Raw genomic sequence first — 20,413 nt, forward strand, 5'->3', positions numbered from 1 at the left:
GGAAAAGCCTATGCAGCGAAACAAGGAGACACAGCTGAACTACATCAGGAAACAGGATATAAGTGCCCCAGAAGCGATGAGCCGGTGCGGAAGCCGATACGGTGAAAGCGTTTTGGAGGAAGGAGAGATTTAGGAGTGTACTGAAAGGAATTTAAGAATAACGGACTATTGGATACAGTTTTGACTAAGATTACGGATTACGGCTTGGATACGGCGCAGAGTAGTGTGGACATACGGATTTAGGAATTTGGATCGTTTAAGGATACTGGCAACGGATTGCGGATCGGATTTGGAGAGACGTACCAACGAAGAACAAAGAAGATCAGTGTGGTGTGAGTTAGATCTCTTTTACACCTGTTTTCCCCCGGCGACACCACAGGTGCTAGAAAACCTTGCGCACGAGAATGCAAGGGGGAGACTGCAATTTGACCTCCTCCAGAACATATATTAAATGACTCCATCTGGTTATGCATGGTTTTTAAAACATAAAAGAAATTAATTTATGCACAAACTAAAAAAAAAGTTTAATTAATTTATTGAAGAAGAGCTATTACATTGTCAGCTTAAGTATTATATGTATGTTTTATTTTATACTCCAGGTCACTGGGAGTAGAATAGGAAGGGTTCATTCAGCCCACCTGATAATACTGAAAATATTCAATTCAGTATTTGCTAAAGTAGTAAACATGCCCTTTGACTGTAAGCTCATATTTGAAACTATTTCTTGGAATACTCTTAATGTGGATCATAAATTTAAACTTTGATCTGGTATCAGTAGATACCATCAATGCACATATCAAGCAATCCGATTTATTGGCCCCGAATGTTGTGTTTTTTGTACTAGTACAGAATAAGTGCTCACTGTACGTGAAATTAATATTTATGATGTCCTGCCCTTGTGTGTTTTGCAAATGACAGGGAGCTGTTGTTTCTTTCATGTTAAAATTAATAAAGGCTCATCAATTATGTGGTGTCAACCATTGTAGTTGTAATATTAGCCAGGCAGCAAACCTTCAATTGCAGGTTGCAGCTCTAGTAGCTTAACCTTGACTAGGATTTTTTTTTGCAGGTTTAAAAAAAACTATAGAAACCACATAAATGGTATAGCAATATAGGCCTCTGAAATTGTTGATGCCTTTGTTACAGATTATTAGATTAGTAAATAGAAGCTACCAGTAGCAGAAAGTGCTATATACATGAGGATTGTTCTCATGCGGCACAATAATGAGGAATAATATCTTAAGGGCTGAGAGGTATTGTCAATCTTGTTCTATCAATCCTAAAACTCGCCACCTCTTGACTATTAAAATAATCACTAACAATTACGGAGAAGAAGGAAAAAAAATCCAACACAAAGTAATTTTTCCCCACCTCTGGTGCTTATCTTCCTTTTGATGTTTTGTGAGGGAATAAAAGGCTTATTGGACATCCACAATGACCCAAACAATGCGCCTGAGCAGGAACACAGGGTTCAGGCTGCTGCCACTCTTAACTAAAAGGCCTAGACAATTTATTGAAAGCTGGAGATGAAAGAAAAGAACAAATAATTTAAAAATTGACCACCTCTAAAATGAAGAAAATAGAACTGTAAAAAGGTATTGTAATATACTTTAATCTTCCCCGAATGTAACAAAATAAGAAATGCCATTAAATCTTCCTTTGAAATGGATGTGGCCCAATTACCTGTGTGACCAAATCTTGTTAATGAATCTATTGTTAAGGCAAGTAAACAGGAAAAGCAATACTGGAAGGGCGATCTGTGTATTACAGGGGCTCATTTAAGAGATGAAAGAACGAGAAAAATTAAAGTTAAATCCATATAAATATCATGGTAGAGCAGGCTAGTTGCAGGTGTAAAAAAACGTGAAAATTGAAATTCCATTTGCTGTTGCCCTGAGAACAAGCTAACCTCTCTACTTTGTCAGGAAAAAGATTGGGAACACAGAGATGAAAGCTGCCAGTGGCATTATAATTAACACTGCAAAAGAACAGCAATAATTATAATCACAAGAGGTGTTCAGTTACAAAAGCTACTCACTATGTTTTATTTAAGTTAGGTTAAATAGGATTACAAGAGTTGTTTTAACCATGGCATTATGGTGCAGTTTTCTTTTTAATTATCATATAAGAGAGAAGATAGAGTTATTAGTTGTTTTAATGAAAGTAAATGTTTTGGGAGTCACAGTACAGATCCTATTTACATTTTACGTCAATATGTGGAACTACCTATAGTAAATGTAAAGAAATGTGAAACTGGATCCTCATTCTACAAATGTGAGTCTGCAAATGTTGAAGAACTGCAATGCATTGGTAAGACATGTTGCAAGTGCGTATTTTATTTTCTGTTCCCAGTTCCACTGACCGAGTATTCTTTGGTGAAGTGGCACAGCACTGGCCTTGTGGCAACAGCTTGGTGAAGGCGAAAGGTTAAGTCCACGAGTGTCTGTGAAGGTCTAGACAGAGGTCAGGGGGTCTCAGTCAGTGTCATGACCCTGCTGACCCCTGGTAGTCCAGTAAGAGACCTGCGGAAGAGTCTCACCTTCAACTCCAACACAGAGAAGCAGGCTGGGGGAAGGGAAATTGGGAAAGCTTTAATGACAAGATAAAGATTAAGAAAGCTGACATTGTAAGGTCGAAGATTTGTACATTTCATATTTACCAAGGCTGTGCAATGCAATGCAACACATTTTGGTAGCTATCTCAGAGTACTGTGGGGAGCAGCCTGATTTACTCAGATCTCCTCGCTGTGGATTTCTGCAGACACTGCCAGCAGAAACACATTGTAAAGAGCTGTTTCAGAGCAGGTGTCCTAACTAAGTTAAATATTTTTAAATGAATGGCTACATAAAATGCAGAACTATTGCATAAAGGGGACTGCAGAGTCTGCTGTGGAGAATTTCTTTGCATCATTACAGATTTATATGGGAAGCACATCCCATGCGACGGTAGGAAAGAGACACCACATCTTTAATATTTCAGACGAAAATACACTCCGAGCAGAAAGTGGAAGGAAATGGATGAGATCCCTAGCAGAACGCTATATGGCTTGTTTAAAACAAACCATTTTGCACATGTCTTATTATGTTCTCAGCTGGAATATTAAAAATAATTGATAGTGGTGTGTACAGCTACCCTACTGTACTATTCATTCTCTCATTATTATTTTATAAATATATGATTAACACTTATTGCAGTTGCCTGACTCCCATTTACTGTGTCGACAGCCCCACAAAAGACTGTTCAAGCTTGAGAGATGTGGTTTTCAAGTAATTTAAATTTTACAGTTCCATTTACCCTGCCTTTTAATTTACCATATAATGACGCTATTAGAATAAAATACATCTGGAAGTTCTTTTGGGAGCGCTTAATGTTCTGTGGCGTTCAGAGCTAACGTAACTTGCACCGCTGAGGCAACAGATGCTAGAAGAGAATTTTTTTTCCCAGCTTTCTTGAGAGGCTCAGTCTGTTTAGAAAGTAGAATTCTCCAGATTTACTAGCACACACGAGGTCGGAAAACGAAGAAGATTTAGGGGTGTCACTACTGCAGTGCAGTGCACGCATCACTTCCTCTGCATCAGCGACCTTTGCCTCATCCCAGTACCCTCTGAGGTGAAAGGGGAAAGTGAGGGAGGAGGGGCAAGTCTACGTGATGTGTGGGGCTGTTCTCTTGTTGCCCCCGAACCCTGCCCCTAAGCTGTCCACTAACTGCTGCCCTATGTTTTTCTTTCTTTTGTCTTTTGAAAGGTGACGGTCAAGATGTACAAGCGAGGCAGGCAGGGCTGGCTGGGCAGGCCACTCACGAGCATGGCCACTATCCCCTACAACACCCACATCAGCTTCAGGGTCTGTGGAGAGGACGCAGATGCCAAGATTCCAGCCAATCACATTGACAGAATCCACCTCAGCCTCTGAAAAGTAGATTTTAAGTGGGGTTTACAAGAACAAAAAAGTATATCCCCTGACTGAAACATGGAAAAAAAAATGCCCATTTATTCCTTGATCATCTCCTTCAGCTATCAAAGGTAATATGATATAGTCCCATGTCACTGGTCACTTGGAAATAACTAAAATTGAAAGAAAGTCTAAGCAGGTGCTGAATGAATATGGTAGAACTATTTAAATGTTGTTGCTTTCCGTACTTATTGTAAACACAGAAGTGTTCTCCTTTCAGTATCAAGAGATTCAGTGCACTTCAAGATTCCTGCCTACATGTATTTTCAGTGAATGTGACGTGTGGTGCATTAAAAGCCCTGTTTCCCAATGAAACAATGTCTGCTCATGCCTTGTACCATGCAGTGGCCTTTATTCCTGTCAGCCTCTATTATGTTAATTAAGATTTTTCTGGTAATTAATGTGATTAATTTTCTCTTATTTTGAATTACAATTCCAGTGCCTGCTAACACTTTAAAGTAATCATTCATTACCAATTAAAATAGCTAGCTCATTCGCTCCAGTGCAGTTGAGTTCTGTGCCACTCAGACTTTAACATTCTAATTGGAGTGATTAAAAAAATGTGTGGCCTTTTAATATGAGGAGTATAAAACTTATTACTGTTATTAGTTCAGAAGCTTGGTGATTAACAGTCTCTAGATGCAGAGTTATAGCAGCAGCTTTATAAATTTGTTACTTGTGAATTTTATACACTGTCCTTGTCAGTAATTTGTTTAAGAGTTCATTTGTCTTTAAAGAACCCCATTCTTTTTTATTTTAGGATTTTCCCCCTTCTGTTTTCCTTACTGTTTACTCTAAAAGCTGCATTAACAGGTTACAACTAAATTTGCTTCTGCAGTAATTGACTCAAAACAAGCTATTCTCTTTGGAAGATCCATGCATTAAGCTACTGTAGAAACTACATTATTGTAATAGATCAGATCTTTATGAATGGCAACTCAACCTGAAACAGAATTACGTGCTGCTCAAGATCTGTCATATGAAACTGTCACAGCAAAATTACTGTCAGCGCTAAGGGCTGATGTCAGCATCTCCCATGCCTCTCCCTTACCTCAGTTTAATGATACACAGTGGCCTTATCAATATATGTCACTATATGACCGACTCCCGTTAAGGTAAAAATACAGCATTTTTTTCTGTGTGGAACTGCCTGTAATCGTGTAAATAATTTCAAACTACACTTTGCACTTTAGTTTGTCACATACATCTACATACATTAGATCTATTAGGTAAAACATATATTTAGAAATGGCAGATTTTAACATTCAGTTAGCACTGAATTCAAGAAGGGCTTTAAATATTTATTGTTTTTTTTTAAAAGGGGCCTTTGTCTTCACCAGAATTTCACTGATATTTTGTAGAGTAAATAATGAGTTACCCCACCACTCTGCAGCCAGCACAGTGCTAGTGTATCACTTTCTAATGGTTTTCTTGGAATTCCCAGTCTCTGTCTTTGTTGTTGAACAATTGAATCGAACATATTCAAGGTCTCCCTTACTATGAATGATGATGGTGGCAATTGGAAAACTGGCTAGTCATGTATTTAGTGGTTTTCTCACTGCGCTCCAATGCTCAGCCAGGAATATGTTAATTATGTAATTTTGTAAAACGATTTATAGCACTGATATTCCTGGGCCACATGTCATTATATACACTATATATACAGCCTGTTATAATTCTGTACAGGCACATATATAGTGTACTAGAATTAGAAGTCTGCACCACACACATATAGACAGTTTTCTGACTGCTTCAAAGTATTGAACAAGCTGATCTAGCAACAGGCTATAACATTTTCAGTATGGAAGGGTTCACATTACAGAACAGGTAAATAACTTTCATCCCTTTGGTGCTGCAGACTGTGATTTCTTTAGGCTTGTACAAGATAAATTTGTGTTGTCTGCCTAAGCTTGGCTTGATTATTTTGAACACTAGGTTGTGTCCTTTGCCACCAGAACTGCATGTGAGGTTTCAAAGGAGCTGTAATGGAAGGATGAATATTTAGGGATTCAGTGAGGATACTTCAAAACTGCAATTTTTGGGTGCTGTTGTTGCCATGTTGTCATTTATACATTAGGCTTGACATGTTCATGCTAAAACATACACAAAATAGTATTTAGTTCTCATTGTGCTGCAGATTAACTAAGGTGCACACTTTGCACTGGTGCAATAAACAATGTTTCTCATTGAATGTGTCCTTTCTGAAGTCTCCAAGCTGGAGATTCCTAGAACTCAGGACTTCAGAATAGAAAATCAGTCATGTCAACAACAGCATGCCCAGGATTTACCAGTAAAATGGTGTTTTCACCTTCTTTACTCCTTGCATTGTGACAGTTGTCTTTCTGTAAGTAGAGATGTCAGCTGACACAACTCCAGAAAGAATCACTGCAATGAGTGTTTTGTTATGGTTTCTGAATATGACACATCACCTCCTTTTTAATGTCAAAGAACCACCCCCAACCACTAAAGACTGCATATTACTAGCTGTTTAGAATGAGTCAACATCATCAACATTTATCGGAAACTGAGGACTTCTATTCAGCAGAACTGTACATCAATAACATCTTTTCGTAGCAACGAACATGGGTGGAGTAAAGAAGGTCGGATTGCCTAAAGAGTCATTCATTTTCTTAATGTCGTCAAACCTTTTCTCATTTTCATTGAGAATCAAAGACTGCTATAAATTTCAGGCTGTTTTTGGGATTGTTAACGGATAATTTATGGAACTTGAAGCACGGTTCTTCCAATCACAATGAAGCATCGAGATGGGCTATATGCTTTGTGTTGATTCAGGGATTTGCCTGTAATCTCTTTGTGCTTTTAATTTATATGGAAATTTAATTAGATATCATCCTGTTGCCCTCAAGTGTGTATTATTTGCTGTTTACAATATAATAAAAAAAAATCACTCTAATCAGCAGCTAAGACTTCGGCTGTGAAATTGTGATTGTTCTTGATGGGCTGTTACTGAAAAATGTCGGTTTAGAAAAAAAAAGCTTCTCTTTTTTTCTGAGAAACAGAATCTGTCAGCTGTGTCCTGTAATCCTGTGAATGACAGTATGTTAAAGCTGCCATCTCACTGTGTGTTGGGTTCTTTAAGGCTCACTGCAAACCTGAAAGAGCCCTTTGTTGTCCTGCCTTTTAAAGATGCTCTGTCAGTGTTGAGACATCTTGAAAATCTCCTATGAAAGACAAGAATGTTTAATTTTATTATATTAGCAGTTAATCTGCCCAAAAAAAATCTAAAGGTTTTCTTTATGTGTCTTTGGGGTATGGAATATCTTTGTAGTACTGCAGATTTATCCTAGGTGTCCTTATAACACGTTTGAATTAGGTTTTGCCCTCTTGACAAACAATCTGTTATTCACTATAGAAACTTACATAAGATCACTTTATTGGCCATATACAATTTCTTGTATTAGGAATTAGTCTTTTCGCATACCCCAACTTGCTCTCCATGAGACACCCAGACAGGGAGAGAAGCTTGAGGTCAGAGTGCAGGGTCAGCCATTTATGCAGCACCCCTGGAGCAGTTGGGGTTAAGGTCCTTGCTCAGGGGCCCAACAGAGTAGGATTCGTCTGCCGGCTGCGGGATGCAAACCGTCAACCTTCCAGCCACAGGCGCAGATCCTTGGCCACAGAGCCACCGCACTGCCCCAAAAGAAGTTTGCTTGTTCCCGCCTGGTTTTTGCACCCAAACAACCAGGTATTTTATCAGAGCAACGTGGGTGAACTACCTTGCTCAAGGGTACAACACTATTATTTCACCTGGGATTTCATCCCAAAACTATCCAGTTATGAATCTAAGACCCTAACTACTCCACACAACTGCCTGACTGTACAGCAGACCTGCAATTCATCCATCCACTTTCTATGTTTGTTAGATCTTTAAAATGAAATGCTTTATCAAACCAGTGTCTTATATTAACAAACACAATTTTTTTTTACCCAGCAGTGTCTCAGTCTAGAACGTGACAGAATCTGGCTGATTTCACAGTGCCGTTTTACAGTGTGTCTCCATTGTATTGTGTTCATTAACCACAAGCCCAGATCAAAGACTTAATGGCAGGATTCTAGATATCCATCAACAAATTTTAGCTTTTGAAAACATGAATGACCAAATAAATGGGAGGGTTCAAGTGTGGCTAGGAGGAGGAAAAGAATACTGACTCTTCCTGTCTCTGCTTCACTGCATGACTGAACAGCATGACAAAGGATCTCTTGTTGGTTGTAGATGTAGCACTTGGGAAAAAAGGTTAGGGAAAGCGAGGCCAAGAACTCGACAGGACACAACGACAAGGTAACAAGGCAAACTTATGTCTGTTCAGATTAACCTAGGAACAGAGTCAGCAGGGTTATAAAGCAGCATATCAGTGGGTTTCGAGAATCTTCATTGAGGTATTGCTGATCTCCCATTGTTATGACTGAGTCAATCAAACCCCTTTTTCAGAGTCTTCTCTGGTTTGTTTTTTACTAAATACAATCATCGTATCAGTTTTCTTAAACAATATCAGCATTCTTCACAAAACTATTATTTTTGTTTCTTCTCTTGCTGGAAGATTTTATATTCAAACACGTATCAAACACATATTGTGTGAAGCAGCTAAGCTAAGTGATAAATAATAATATGGTATTGTGCAAGAGTTCTGCAATAGCATATCTCAGCGCATGTAACGATTCCCTTAGTGCCAACAGTCTTTTGAAAAAATATTTTTCACTGTACTACACACTTTTTAAAAAGCATCTACTTCACAGTGACAAATGCAAATAATATTTCATCTTAATTATGTGTTCTCTTTTAAAAAGCCCATTTAATTTGTTTTTAGTGTGCATAAGTGCACTTTCCTTACTAGGGCATGAAAATGGGTATGTGTCTTTAGTCCTCAAGGTTCTGACCTTGTGTTTATGTGCCAGCGGTGTAAGCCTTCTTTCGCTTGTGTTTGGCCATTAAAATCCCTTTAAATTGCTGCATTATGGAAGGAAAGAGCAAAGAAGTAGGCTTGCTCAACAGCATCACTGAAATAATGCCCCCCCTCTCCCAGCGTAATGTTTTCAGCAAATGTCAAACTCATAAGTATATTAGCGTTATCTACTTGTGCTTTGTATTGATCTTTGAATTGTGCAGCTTCAAAGTCTACCTTCATTAGTAAGCCATTAGCGTGTTCTGTAGGCTAAAAATGTCATTCAAGTTACCGCTCCTTTTTACGTAGCTCTATGGGTGCAAGTCCATTTGGATGTTTTTTTTATTTTCAAAGAACAGGAAAGCAGAAAATGCTTTTGTACATGTTCGGTTGAGTGGATTTTTCCTAATAAACTTAAGTACTTGTTTAGAAGCATTAAACAATCTGCGGCTTTAATTTACCTGCTTAAATAGTCAGTTCTTTTGTACTGCAGATGTAAATCACCACCCTAACAAGTTCCTAGAACAATTGGGTAGGATAGGTGTAACCAAATGATATTTGCACAGATCCTGTGTATTTGTGTTCTCCACAAAATCAGAGACACAATGCAGTCCTGCTTATCATGGCCTTTCATCTAGCCAAAAGCATCTCATTCCAAAGCCAAATTGGCTGTCCTTTCTAAACCCTGGCAATAGTATCTCTGTCTCTATAATAACTGTGTAACAAAAGGGAGTATGGCAGTGCTTTACATATTCAGCTCCCAGTATTGTGCATGTGTTAGTGTGTCTGAATTTAATCAACCAGGAGCATCAATATATACAGACACACACATGTACTGTGTATTCATATTCTAATTAACAGTTTGCAAGATAAATCCTGCTTCTTAGATAAGGGTCTTAATGTGTTTGTGCATGTTTCTCTGCAGAACCTTTAAGACTTCAAACAGTGCCTGGCGGGAGTAATGGAGCTGAGTGCTCAAGGCTTCCCGACCTGTTACTTTGGAGCTGGCAGGGCGCAGCAGTTCTGGCCAGAGTGCCCCGAGGCCCTCGACCCTGACCTGTGTCCGGGCGAGTTGTCTTTCACTGTCTGTCCCTAGGGTGGCCTGGCTGGGCTGACAGCCCTGACCCCACCTGGGCCAAGCACTTGAACTGAGAAGCTGTGGGCAGAGAGGGACAGGCCTTCTGAGCAGGAACTCCCTGCACCATATGTGAAAGGGCAGGGTCCTTAGCATGAATACAGGCCAGTGGTCACTCCGCCATGCACTCACACAAAGGCCACTGGGTACATTCTCGCTACACTGCTAAGCACTGCAGATGTTACATATTGACACTGATCTTAATGGCAGCCTCATATACAAATGGACAATGACTAGCACGGTGCTGCAAAATGTACAGGTGTCCTAACCACCGTGTCTAATACCCTAGCTGAGCAAGAATTTGTAATAACTGCAAATACATGGTCTTCATCAACTCAGACAGTTCTTCCTTAACTCAGACAGGAATGCAGTCTTTTTCAAAAACAGTACTGTAGGACGTCTGTTTTCATTTTGATGTCTTATGTTTCTGTTGTCTTTAAAGGTGAGGAGGCTAATTTGGTCTTGAATTGTCACTTAACTTTCCTGTTTGTCCATGAAAAACTGTACTATGTAGCATCAAACAAAAGTATATATCCCTGAATTCCCAGCCTGTTTTCAGTAATGTCTTTAAATAAGACAGCAGGCAGTTAACACACTCATTGGGAATCCATACAGTGCCCAATCATAAATTCCTCACATTTCTTTTTGCACATGAGATAGAAGACCTGGCTGTCACTTAAATAGCTGACAGAAATATACAGCTTCACAAAACCCAAATGATCTGCTTCATTCTCGCATTAAATACAGAAATGATTGGAGGGTTTAAATAAACATGACTTTCATTCCACCAGAACCTAGCGGGCCATTAGGATACTAAAACACTGACAGCAGCAAATCCCAATTCCGTCAGGATAGTTTCCCATAATCGCACAGAGCTTTGGTAGGTTTTTATTACACAGAAACGCAAATGGCATTTCTGCAGAACTCTACATGACATAATGATACGGACATAAATCATCATAATACCAATTTAGTCCTGACAGCTTGCCATCAACATGGTAAGCGCTGGCAGCTGTAAATACACACAATTATAATCGCCATTTCCTAGTAAACCATGCAATATGACCACATGCATTAATATTCCTGGGCTTGGTCTCTGTAATGCAGCCGTGTGTTTTATAGTTTCGCTGTACAGAGGGTATTGACGGTTCAGAAACACAGTCAGAAATAATAAGAGCTTTTACCAGGAGGCAAGAAGGCGGTACTATACAGAGCAGTGGCCGGTGCCTTACCACAGGACTTCAAAAAGACAAAATGTGTTGTTCCTGATAGAGGGCCACGTTGGAAATGCCACCCCTAATATCCCACACAGCAGCTTTTCTTTTAGAGACCAATATTCTAAAGACTACACACAATAAATGGTATTTTCATAGTTTGAAAGTGTATTCATCTCATCACAACAGTGGTACTACAGTTGTTTTTAACGATGAAGAGGCTGCCGTGGTTTTGAATTCTCTTTACTTTTTAAGTATCTAATAGGAATTGCACAACTTTATTTATCTATCTAAAAGCCTCATAATACTATCCCCTAAGTTATGCCTAGCTGTGTTCATTTCTCTGTAATGGATAACATGGTATCCATTAAGCATGTGAAAGGAAGAAAAAGAAACACTATGAAGACAAATAGGAACCAGACCAGGCTACAAAGACAACATGCCGTGTCTTCAGAAAACACAAATGGCACTGTTTCAAAACTCAAACTGTAAAATTCACTTGAAGTCTTCCCAAAAAAACGTTGAAACATTTTTCAAAGGTCCTGTACAGTATATCATTTGCAATCCTCCCTTTATTTAGTGAAAAAAATAAGAACACCGAAAAAATGTCTAGTACCAAAAACAGATAACTTGATGTTTTATAAAAATGAAAAAGGTTATTAACACAGGGGTTTTACATGAGCAGACACTTATGTCAGATACGGTATATGTTGGAAAGTCAGAAGTTAATTTATTTAACATTGGTCTATTAAAAGAAAAACAAAAAATCTTTTTCAAAATACTTCTAGCTGCTAGCAATAAAATCTAGCTTCTAGATTGAGTTTATGAATAAGAAAATATCTCAGAGAGGCAATCTGGTGATACTCATTGATGCTATAGAGATCTTAAACAGTTTAGACAGTCTGCATAACTTAAATGTAAAACTAAAAGGAAAGCTGTGATTCAACAGATCACCAATTCACTGTCTCGTGCAGAAAAGCAATTTGTTGTTTCTCTCTCGTTAGTCTAATTTCTTTAGACCAAACTGCATTAGGAGCCCATCTGTCAGAAAAAAATCTGTTTTTTTAAGTAACCAAAGATATTTAAATTACATGTACATTGTGTGTGGTAAACATACACCATGTACTTGTTTTATACAAATGATGTGCATGTTATTGCATTGTGTGTGTGTCTGTGTCTCATTTTGTGTTCTATGTGCTCAGATGCCCTGTTGATGTTAAGGTTCATAGTTCAATACTTCCCAGGTACAGTTAAGGTACATTTTTACTGGAATATTTTCAATAAGCAATGATGTTTCTGTAGTAGAAGGCCCAGGTGATTCATTTTGTATTGTTCTTGCAATCAAATTCTAATGCATTGCTACAGTATATAACAAGCAATAATATATCAACTCCGTAAATACCTGCAGATTTTGAATGTGAAGGTATAGATCATTTATTAGATCAATGGGTTTTTATATTCACTAAATGCAACTGATGTTACTGTGGATTCGAGGCATAGGATATTATGTATTTAAAATACACAGAGACTGACAAAAGTATTTGACAATTTTCACATTTTGTCTCTTTAAAGCTTGCCGCAGTTAATATTTGTTGTATACACAACTACTCCACACATTAAGTTCAAAGAACAAAAAGACATAAATAGATCATGTGTTCATTGTACAGTATTTAAACACTTTACTATACCCAGCATAAATTAAGTTTGACCTCTGTTGAGTGGCCTCTGTTTGTGAGCAATCATTATGGTCCACATGATTTCAGAATAAACCCACCTTTCTCTGTAAGGTGCCTCAGTCAGGTAGTGATTTGCAAGCAAAGATTCCACCAGAAGATCAATTAGCCTTCAAAACAACTGGGCTGTCCTTCCGAAATGAGTACCCAGGCAAGAAGGAAACTGGTTAAGGATGCTACCATGAGGCCAAGGGCAATTTAGAAAGAGACTCAAAGTTCATTGGCTGTTATGGGAGAAAGTGTTAACAATATTTTGGTCATTCCAAAAAGATGTGTGTACAGTATGTAATTCCAAAGAGAAACATCTCTTACACAACAAAGCCCCTAAGTGATACTGCAAACATGTGGAAGAATGTTTTGTAGTCAGACAGGTAAAATTGGAACATTTTGGTCCAAGCGATACATCTCACACAAACCCAACCTTCTACATCGCTCAGTCAACCCCATCACTACTGTCAGGCAAACTGGGGGCAGCACTATGTTACTGTTCTGCTTCTCACCAGGAAGGACTCAGACATTAAGTTAGGACTGATAGAAACATAGATGGAGTAAGGTAAAGGCAAATAATAGAGGAAAACCTGCTTTAAACCTAAAACTTGAACAAACATTTATCGTTCAGCAGGACAAAGACCCAAAGCACCAGGCCAAAGTTACAATGGATTATCAGAGAAATAAGAAAATTGAAGCACTTGATTGGCAAAAAGTCCTGATTTGAATCCCAGTTAGAATCTGTGTAAAGCAACAGAAAATTGATATTAGTGGTCCCAAGTAAACTTGAGAGAACATGAGTAAATGTGCCAAAAAGAATGGGTAAAAATTGTACCAAGACAGTGTACAAAGTTGGTAGAGACTTACCCACAAAAGACTTGCAACTATAACTGGTGCCAAAGGTGCTTCCTCCAAATGCTGAGCTCACAGGTCTGAATACTTTTGAAATCTACATATTTCAGCTTTTACTTTTTATGTTTTGCTGACATTTACTGTATCTTGTCTTACCCTTAGAAGTCTTCAGTTTGAGCATCCAGGGTTTGAATAGAGAATTCTGTTTTTTTAAAAATAAGTATGCCTCATTTTGTACTTTCACAAAATTAGACACATAGGGAGGGCCTGATAGAAGCATTATTTACTGGAGGAAAAAGTCTGAGAAATTCTTCATGCTAATCCTATATTTCCATCAGAAAATATAATATTGGCCCTGCACACAAACTATCCTAATCCTCAATAATTTCAATGTTGAATTTAATGTGTAAAGTTACACAGTTAAATAGATTTATGTAATTATTATAATGCTAATTTATTTTCTAACATGTCTAAAACATTCAATAAAATGCATCTTCTTATATAAATTAGATGCAGATGCTCCATGAGTTCCATTTTGTAAAACAAAAATTAAATACAATCATGTGTGGTAATAAAAATAGCCAACCATCTTTTTAAAGGTGTTAATTGTTCATTGTCTGGGCTTGATCATTACATTTTGGACTTTAAAGTTATGATAGAAAATGGAAACCAGGACATCCAACTGTGCACCGTTGCACGTGTTGCCTATGCTTTAGTGTCTGAAGATGCCAAATCTGTCAGCCTCACAACTGTAAATAAGAGCTAGATTTTTTCATTATATTGACACCATTCCCAGATGACTATATTCATGCAGAATGTATTTTCCCTAAAGGTTAAAGCTAGTTATTAGGAAAGTAATGTATTATTAAAAGACTTTTTTATGTGAAGTACCTATTGATATATTTTCCTTAGTAATAAAAGCAGCATTCTGGACAAATTTAAAGTCATTTGCAGTCCCATTTCACAAGCTATTATTCTCCCTCTCTCTGTGATACATCTGTAACAGGGAGCTTGCTGCTGATAAAAGACGATGAACATTTTGTGATAGTCAAAGCAGTCTCTTAGATTACTGGTTTTCATTAAAATTCTGTGAAAAGTATTCAGGGCATTTTTGGATAAAGATGCTTCTCAATTTTTCCCTTTTCTATCTTTTTTATGTTGTTCAGAGAGTAATTGAAAGTAGGAAATGGCCTGCTTGTTTGGCGCCTGATCTAGAAATGATTAAAGGTAGGGGTTTTTGAGGCATTAGTGGTGTTAAAAAAGGAGTATGGTTAATGCTGCTTTAAAAATAAGAGGCGAGGGGGAGAGAGACATGGAGCGAGAGGGGGGGAGGGGGCTCAGAGAATAGCCAGTACTCAAACCTCTATTAAAAGCATCATGCTTGTTAAAACCTGTAAAAAGGCAGGAAATCAGTGAGTGAAATGAAGCTTCTTCACCAATTATTGAAGAGAAAGCGTACACCTTAAAGCTCTTTGTAATGTGCTGTACCAGTCCCTCACTCTTAAGCCATAGCTCTTGAGCTGGGTACATTAGTGATCAACGATGAAAAAGACGAGAGGTTTACAAAGCTCCGGCTAGCTCACTTCGCGCCTGTTGTTCAACTCCCTTTTAGGCTTTATTCAGGGAGTGCTGGGGCAGCTTTAAATGACTCTACCCCCACCTCTTCACTCAAACACTCGTTTGTATGATATTTCTCTTTTTTCCCCTTAAACTCGGTTGAAATGATTAATAAAGCCCACAGTCCGTGAAGCTAATGCACATCCACTTGGTTAAAGGCCTCTCTTGCAGGCTTATTTGGCTAGACGGTCTCCTTCAAGTCTCCAGTTCTGCTGCCATTGGCCATCCAGAGGACCATACCATGAGTAACATGACCTAAACCTGTGGCCTCTGGCCATTTTAACTTTTTTTTTCTATTTTACCCATCTAAGCAGCCTTCAACGGGCACTCATCCTCTCTAAAGAAAAAACCACTGTGGTTCCCCACATTTAAGGTTAAATGGATAAAAAATCTAATATATCTAACCCCACAACTAAATAGCTCAATATATACACACTTCAATAGCCAAATATATACATATAGAGAATGGTGGCATTATTATTAAAGACAAGGTAGATTTTGTTGGTGTGCTGTTATGAGTGACCAGCATTTCCATCCTATAAACAGTTTATTTCTTTTTTTTTTGCCAATGTGGAATAGGTAGATTATTAGATGGATAATACTAACTGCCTATTTGTTGCGATTTAATCAGTACAATACTGCAGTGGTGTATGTGTTCAAGGTTTTAACAGTGAAAGTATGAAGAAAGAGTATGATACAGACTGTAGGGTTACAGATCAAAGATTTTCTTTGACACATTAAAAATCAGGTTCAAGATCAGGGGAAAAGACACAGGAACTGGGGTAACAGTGCCAGGTTTCTGCCGCTGAGCTCCAAGCCATAACCTCCAGACTCTGTCTGCCACAGCAGAGTAAGCCCCAGCTCACAGAGAGGGAGTCATAAACAAGCCTTTCATTCAATACCTTCCTGAATTATTCCTGAGTGCCTACAGGGGTCAGTAACACTAATGAGCCTTGACTTTACTAGGCTATTGCAGTTTAAACCACTGGTCTGTAAACAATCAAAAAGAATAAAAATACTAGGCTGAGAGACTATGGGAATCGGTTGGCAATCAGTTGACTTAACTTAGACCTTCAGTTATTTCCTGACGCTATTTCATCAAAAGGTTTTAAGCAGCTCAAATTTAAAAAAACCTCACAAGAAAACAGCTCTATATGGTAAGATCGCAGCATTAAGAAAGCATACAAGCATTCAGACATGTGTCTGTGAGGCTGTCTTCTACATGTGAGTACAATATTATGAATAATTGAGGAAACTACAATGAATACATCAGAGGTTTATTCTCCCAACACGTCCTATCACTCTGCAGCCGTTTTGTAGTGTGCGTGATGTACAGAGGCAGGCAGGGACCTTGCTTGTGCAAGGATGGATTGCCGCTGTCATCGCCTTTCACTCCAATGGGCTCTCGAGGGTCCAATAATTACAACAAAGTGTGGCCATCTATCCCTTTGTATTGACAAAAGTCCTTAATTACCACTGCAGCAAAAATACCCGCTATTACATTCGTTTAAAAAGGCGGCAGCAAATTAGGTGAAGGGATGTCGAAACCAATTTGCAACTGTCTCTGTGTGTTGGTGTGTGTGTGCGCTATGCCCATGTGTTCGTACCATATGGGAATATGTGCACAAGTCAGTACTGAGAGGCAGAGAGATTGCACAATTTTGTCTGCATCTAAGGACAGTTTTTCTGTTGCATGTGTGCGTATAATTGTTATGAGTACACATGAATGTGCAAACGCGTTTATTTGGTGTTTGTGTGTGAATAAATGACAAACCACAGCTGAATACACTAAAACCTGTAGCCTCAGAGCCAACTATAAGGGTCCAGCTAACTAGAGTGGAGAGCGCTCTTTCAGCACTGTGTTTCAAGGCTGTAAGAAGGGCAGACCAGCAGGCCAGAACAAGCCTTGATTTTGTGGTGATTATCAAGCTGCCTTTCTTTTATTTAAACTCAGCACTATTAACCTTTTGGCCTGGTACAGAAGCATCAACAAGGCAGCATTAAAAATGATAAGGATTGGACAGAGTTCATTTCCAGAAATAGAACGTGGCTCTGACGGATTTAATTAGAGAACACATTATGGAGTTGAGCAGGATTTGGAATAAAATGTGTGTGTGTGTGTGTATTTCTACATTTTTTCAGAATGTCTGGTTTAAATTAAGCAACAGATGTGTATTTAAAGTTAGGCTTATGAGGATTAAATTATAGCTGCAATAAAAATTTGACAAGAAACAAGTTAGATATGTGTTAGCTGAAAGAATTCTCCTGTGGCATGGCAACAAGATGACAAGCCATTGTGCTTTTCTTGTACAAGACAATCAGTACAATGGAATAACTGTAACATCTACAATCCTGCAATTGCTTGTCTTTTAGGATCCCTCAAACCAGTATTAAGTTAATTTGCACCAGGTTTGTTATTTTAAGACTGTTTTATAGAACCTAAATTTATTTTGATCAATCCATCCAAATAGTTTGAATGGGGAGAAGAAAATAAGAAGCAAGGCTGCACAGTAGTGTGAGTTGCAGCAGATTTAACCAGTGCCTCTTCTGTAGGGTCTAAGTACAGTACCCAGCAGTCCATTGGAGCAGTGAATACTGATATAATTTGTTGCACCTGATGCAGTAAGGACAATGACACACAGAACACTTCTGGAGTCTGCCCCATATGAGACCCTTTTCAGTCTTCATCCGTCTATCTTATTCCTGTAAACTTCCCTGAGCCTATCCCAGACACCTGGGGTACAAGGTGGTCCTACATTCTGGATGGCATGCCAGTCAATTGCAGCTCACTAGCTCACCACGCACACACACAATTTAGAAACACAGAGTAAGCTCGCCGCGTGTCTTTGAAAGGTGGAAGGAGGCCAGAGCATGAAGAAAACTCCTGCTCAAAGCAGGGAAGAACTGGTACTCTCCACACAGGAAGTGACCTCCTCCAGAATCCAAACCAGGACCAAAGACTTGTGTAGCAGCGTCGCTCCAGCCTATGGCTGTGCCTCCAAGCCACTCTGTTCAAGGTTCAAAATGACATATTTGGATTCCCCCAATAGATGTGTTCTCAAAGTTGCAAAGCCCGGACAAATACTGTATATAGGTACAAGGCAATTCAAAAGTTAATTTACAATCTGAAAAAAACTAAAGCTTCCGGGTGTCCGTTCCTTCCAGGTGTGAATGGTATACTGTCCTGTTTATCACTATTACATTGAAAACAAGGCATTATTTAGAGACTAAAATACACACCAAATGTAATCTTGCCTATTAACATCATAGATTAAAGTAAGCTTCAACTAAGGGAAAGCGGTACTGAACGATGTTTGTTGAGATCATTTCTCAAAGGTGCTACATTTTTATAAACAAGTACATCGCTGTAAATGTTCCTTTTCTGCAGGGGTTATACAAAGACACATCACATTATGATGACAATATTAAGACTGATCATTTTTTGGACATAGGCGTATCTCCTCTTTACCAGCTTTTCAGCTGTTTGCTATTGAGTCCATTACATCATCTTTAGTTAATCTGTCAAACATTTCAGACAGCCAAAACAATTTTCGAATCGCTCAGAATTTCGCCACAAGCACCATATGCTGTTAATAAGATTTTCATTTGGACTGATGCCACGCATCCCGCATTTTGTATTGTACATAAATACTAGAATTTAATGGCTTCGGCTTTTGTTTAATGTTAATGTCAACAATGACAAAGTTAGCGTGGGGGGAGACTTGCGCAGAGCCAGTGCAGGAAAGCGCTGTTCTGACAGCTATTTGCAAGGTTAATGTTGTAGAAAACAACATCCATCTTTGAAACAGTTTCATTAGCCCCATCTAGCTGACCTCTCCACATAATGTTGTCAAATGTGACACGCATCAGATTATTGGGAATATGGAGATCAATAAATATGCAACGCTGGTGCAGGGAGCGCTCCTGGCATCACTGCTGAATAAAATGCCATCTAGCATTGCGCTGGGTAGCTGTCATCTGTCAAAAATCTGTTAATAAATAGACAGGCTAAAGGCGAAAGCTATCAATAATAATAGAACGTATGGGTAATGATGAATTAGGCCGCGTGTTTTATAGCCAAGGTCCTGATGCATGACTGTTCCAAATGAGCGGGCACTAGACAAACACATTGAACCCAGGAATTACATTAGTTAAACAAATACAAATCTGAATCAATGAGACAGTACATTCACAAACGGCTTCCATTCTCATATCTCTAATCGCACAGCTACAGACAAAATAAAGTTAGCAATATTTTTTTTTCTGCCCTGTTATGGTCAAAAAGTAGCACTGACACGAAGAAATTAAAGTCTCAACTGCTTGTGCTTGTTCTTCACATTGCAGCATTGGATTATGAGAAAGACCACCTACTTAAATAATATAATATAATATACATCAATAAAATCCTGATCAATAAGAAATTAGATCAAGTATCTTTCATTATCCACAAACCTACACACACCTTATGTTTCAGGCATTCTATCAGAGTGAGCTTCATGTTCACATTTGGTGTATATGTGTTCCGTATTTTCAATGGTAATCAGCACCAAGCCTTGCGACTTTCTGCAATACCGCACAGAACATGCATGCTGTCATTTGTGCTGATGTAATCAAACTCTAGTTTTGTAGCTGAATACAGTGTCTTTCTTCTAATTGCATGTTATTTATTGCTGTACTTTTAGGTGAATAGAATATTTGAATGTAAATATCTTCATTGTCTTAAGTTCAATACAATCACTATTATCTCACATCAGTTACAGTCTCATCAGTCATGTGTTTTAATTTGCAAATGAGAGTCAGAAAGATTTGATAACAGTATGCTGATCTCTGATCACAGGATATGATGTACTTTTAAAAATAATCTTGCACATTCTCTGACAACTCTGGTACAACTGGCTGATTTTGTTAAGGATGTTTTTATCTTACACAGATAATTTTACTTTGCATTCTACTTCAACAAGTCCCAGAGCGCACATAAAACTATAATTCCTCTTAATTACCCTTAATATAATTAGTTACATC

General features: G+C 38.4%; 1 protein-coding gene across 3 annotated transcripts in view; it reads left to right on the top strand.

The window, feature by feature from the left end:
• Window positions 1-6,868, top strand: part of LOC148834802 (uncharacterized) — a 41,728-nt gene extending 34,860 nt beyond the window's left edge. For 2 of the 3 annotated variants that reach the window (XM_088917161.1, XM_088917162.1), the window contains exon 7: window positions 3,745-4,059. In XM_088917161.1, coding sequence (XP_088773287.1) covers window positions 3,745-3,912 — 168 coding nt within the window. In that variant the 3' untranslated portion in view covers window positions 3,913-4,059. Of the gene's footprint in view, window positions 1-3,744 lie in introns of all 3 variants that reach the window. The other variant, XM_088917163.1, reaches the window with a different exon arrangement.
• The last annotated feature ends 13,545 nt before the right edge of the window (window positions 6,869-20,413 follow it).

The sequence above is a fragment of the Atractosteus spatula genome, chromosome 5 (genome assembly GCF_055471065.1).
Source record: "Atractosteus spatula isolate fAtrSpa1 chromosome 5, fAtrSpa1.hap1, whole genome shotgun sequence".
NCBI lineage: Eukaryota > Metazoa > Chordata > Actinopteri > Semionotiformes > Lepisosteidae > Atractosteus > Atractosteus spatula.